Source organism: Octopus sinensis, unplaced genomic scaffold (assembly GCF_006345805.1).
Source record: "Octopus sinensis unplaced genomic scaffold, ASM634580v1 Contig00859, whole genome shotgun sequence".
Taxonomy (NCBI): domain Eukaryota; kingdom Metazoa; phylum Mollusca; class Cephalopoda; order Octopoda; family Octopodidae; genus Octopus; species Octopus sinensis.
This window is the reverse complement of record NW_021824340.1, coordinates 15,001-18,818: the sequence shown is the minus strand read 5'-3', so window position 1 is coordinate 18,818 and position 3,818 is coordinate 15,001. Positions and strand designations below refer to the sequence as shown.

General features: G+C 37.8%; 1 protein-coding gene across 1 annotated transcript in view; it reads right to left on the bottom strand.

The window, feature by feature from the left end:
* Positions 1–3,538: 3,538 nt before the first annotated feature.
* Positions 3,539–3,818, bottom strand: part of LOC115226974 (matrix metalloproteinase-2) — a 14,704-nt gene continuing 14,424 nt past the window's right edge. Inside the window, exon 9 of the mRNA XM_029797927.2 lies at positions 3,539–3,795. Coding sequence (XP_029653787.1) covers positions 3,687–3,795 — 109 coding nt within the window. The 3' untranslated portion in view covers positions 3,539–3,686. The remainder of the gene's footprint in view (positions 3,796–3,818) is intronic.

Below are 3,818 nucleotides of genomic sequence, written 5' to 3'. Positions count from 1 at the left end.
TCATCTTGAGCAAGTGTTTTCAACTTCAGCTTCGGGCCGATCAGATCCTTGTGATCGGATTTGGTTGATGGAAACTGAAAGAAGCTCATTGTCTATCTATCTATCTATCTATCTATCGATCTATCTATATGTGTATCATGCATAATGTAAATAAAGGGAAATTTGCTGTGGTATTTGTCCGGATATACTGTGTTTACAGACGTGATATACATCGAAGGGAGACGAAAATCGCCTCAACAGCGGCTGTGAGAACGCCAAACGTACTTCTGCCCCGTTGGGCGTTGTCAATAGCATATACTCACAGCCAACAAAATACTCAGACGAAATTTGTCGCTACCGAAATTTAGGAAATCTTTATATATAAAAGAGAGGTTGTGTGTCTGTCTCCTACGATTTAGATTCCTAACTACTCCCACATTTTGCGGTGCAGTTTAACCAAAACCGGGTATTTTATAGTCGTGATTCATATCGAGCCCTTCTAGGTATTAACGCGCGTCTACGATGAATCTACGATTTAAAAAAAATTTACCATCATTTTTTTCCATTTTTATGCATTTTTCTCACTATTATATAAGGGAAGTAACTCTCTAAAAATGTCTACGATGAGTCAACGATTTAAAAAAAAATTTACCATCATTTTTTTCCCATTTTTAATGCATTTTTTTGCTATTTTTTGGCTATACTCCCTAAAATGCTTATATAGTTATTTCCCTTACAAACCCGAGCAACGCCGGGCGATACTGCTAGTAGTGTATAAATATCCACTGGTGTTGCAAAATAGCCATTCGGCTGAATAAAAATCCGTTATATGCAGCAGAAACAGTACTTGATTAAAATTGCCGTTTATGTATCATACTTAATGTAAATACATCGTTGAAAGACAAATTTACAGCAGTATCTTATCCTGAGATATCTCTTATGGGTGTGATGTGTTTGAAGACACAATGTATTTCGTAATGAGACAAAAATCGTCCCAGTAGTGGCTCGTGAGAATGACAGATGTATTTCTGCTTGTTTGAGCGTTGTCAATAATACGTGTTCAGAGGTAGTTATTTGCTTAGACATGATTTATCGCTACCGATTCATGACTTAATAAGTGATATTTCTGTCATTTTATTTTTCAGTTCGTACAACCAGAAACTCAAGTAAACCAGGGAATCTAGCTATGTATTTTGAAATAAATTTATATTTTTACTTAAAATCTTTTTGCGCTTGCGTTTGTTATCGTGTTTTTACTCTCTTCAGCATCTCCATCAACAATATTCTCTCACTCTGTTGTTATAAAAACCTTTTTAGAGCATTCTAGAAGACATTAATATCGATCCCCGCCACACCAGAGATACAGAGTTTCAGATTTGGTAAGAGAGACCGCTGTTTCTGACTGGTATTTTAGTTTTATCGACCTAGGAAGATCGGAAGGCAAAAGTGAGCTTCAGTGGAATTTGAACTCAGATTCTAGAAGACTAATATCGAATCAATGATCCATCCCCAGTTAATGAAAAAGCCTTTGCGTGATCGCTCAATTTTCTGAAAATAGTAGTCATATTATCTCGCATCGCATACCTTTTAAAAGAAAAAGTATAAGGCACAGGAGTGGCTGTGTGGTAAGTAGCATACTTACCAACCACATGGTCTCGAGTTCAGTCCCACTGCATGGCACCCTGGGCAAGTGTCTTCTGCTATAGCCTCAGGCCGACCAAAGCCTTGTGAGTGGATTTGGTAGACGGAAACTGGAAGAAGCCTGTCGTATATGTGTATATATATATATATGTATGTGTGTGTATATATATGTTTGTGTGTTTGTCCCCCCAGCAGCGCTTGACAACCGATGTATACATGCATGTGTGTACGTGTATATAAATACACACATACATATGTATGTGTGTGTGTATATATATATATATATATATATATATATATATATATGTGTGTGTGTGTGTGTGTTTGTGTGTGTGTGTGTGTGTATACGAGCAACCCCCCCGTCCAATGGACGATGATGAGTTGTCAAACATTTAAACCAAATTTTCTCAAGACGACTTGTCCGACCGTCCCATAGGCATCCCCTTCGAGAAACACCGATTTAACCTAAGTTTGTGACACCAGCACAAGAAGGAATATAGATAGACTTTTTTCTATTCCAAAGAATAACGATTTTATTAACACAAATATGCAACCGAAGAGTTTAAATTCCAGTAATGATAAGGCTGTTGACTGGGAGAACACAAACATGGTTTAAACAGTAAGCTTGGCAGGAAAGAAACGTGCCTTTAAGCAGTACAAAAACAATAAAAAATGGAAGGTGTAGTTATATACAGGTTGACGGAAGAAAAGCAGGACAAAAACGATGCATGCAAACGTGTTAGCTGGAGGTAAATCTAGATGGAAAAGCATGATGATTTTTTTGCGCAAACTGCACGTGCTTAGTATCAATCGCAACAGCTGATGTACTTGCGCGTACAAATGCACGTTCCCACAACTTTATCGATTGCATTCTTACCAGGAATCGATTTTTGTAATTTTTTCAAGACTTATACACGCCCTGATACCGTCTGTGTCTACATATCAAATTTGAGCGCAATCGGATGGAGGATGCCCGAGATCCTAGAAGACACAGACAGACAGAACGGATTTTATATAATATATATATATATATATATATATATAGTCAGCACACCCGATAGAATTTTGCATGATTTAGGGCAAAAGTGGTGATCAATTTCTTAAGATGGGGTGGCATTTTTTGCAAATAAAGCTAAATAATTGTTAGTTTCCTAACGTTTAAAAAATTATTCATCGAATTACAGTATAGGATTATTAAAGGGTAAAGACCCCCTTCGGTCATGAATGACCATGGGATTGCACCTAGAAAGTTACCCTCCTAGACACAAGTCCGGGCAAGGTTGTTTATGGAAGACCAGCAGTCGCCCATGCATACCAGCCTCCCCTCTCCACGCCACCAGTGTTATCCAAGGGAAAGACAAAGGTCGATACAGCTTGGCACCAGTGACGTCGCAACTCATTTCTACAGCTGAGTGAACTGGAGCAACGTGAAAAATAAAGTGATTTGCTCAAGAACACAACACGCAGCCCGGTCCGGGATTCGAGCTCACAACCTCACGATCGTAAGCCCGACGCTCTAACCACTGAGCCATGCGCCTTCACACATAGGATTATTAAGCTATGAATAATTCATAGCCTTACACACATATATATATATAGTTGGAATTTACAAAAAAAAAATAAAAGACGAAGACAGGTGCATAAACAACAAACAGGTATATTAGTTTAACACCCGGGAAGGTGAGAAAGTCTTTTATGTTTCGAGCCTACGCTCTTCAACAGAAAGGAAGACGACGAAATAAACAGAGAGAAAATAAACCTATTTATAAATGTTCTAAAATCTACACAGCCTTGGTTTTTTTTTATCTCATTACAGAATATATATATATATATGTATACACATACGCACATACACATGCAAGCACACACACACACACACACACAAACTCTCACACTGCACATTAAGTCTGAGAATCGATTGCTGAAATTTCAATCTGAACAGAGAGAGACAAAACTTAAATGTGTTAAAAAGGGAAACAATCATGGTAAACGATTTCGTGGGATTATATATAAAGTCACTGGTGCCTTTAGTTTGCTATTATTTTGTGTTCATTAAAAAACCCTGCTTAGTCTTTCTTTGATCTCTTTTTATTGCGGCAGTTCAACCAATAGGGTGCTATCTCTTGCGGGTAACCGTTCTCTATAGACCGTGTAACGATGTCCAACTTGTAGTAACTGGAAAGAAAAGAAGAAAATGA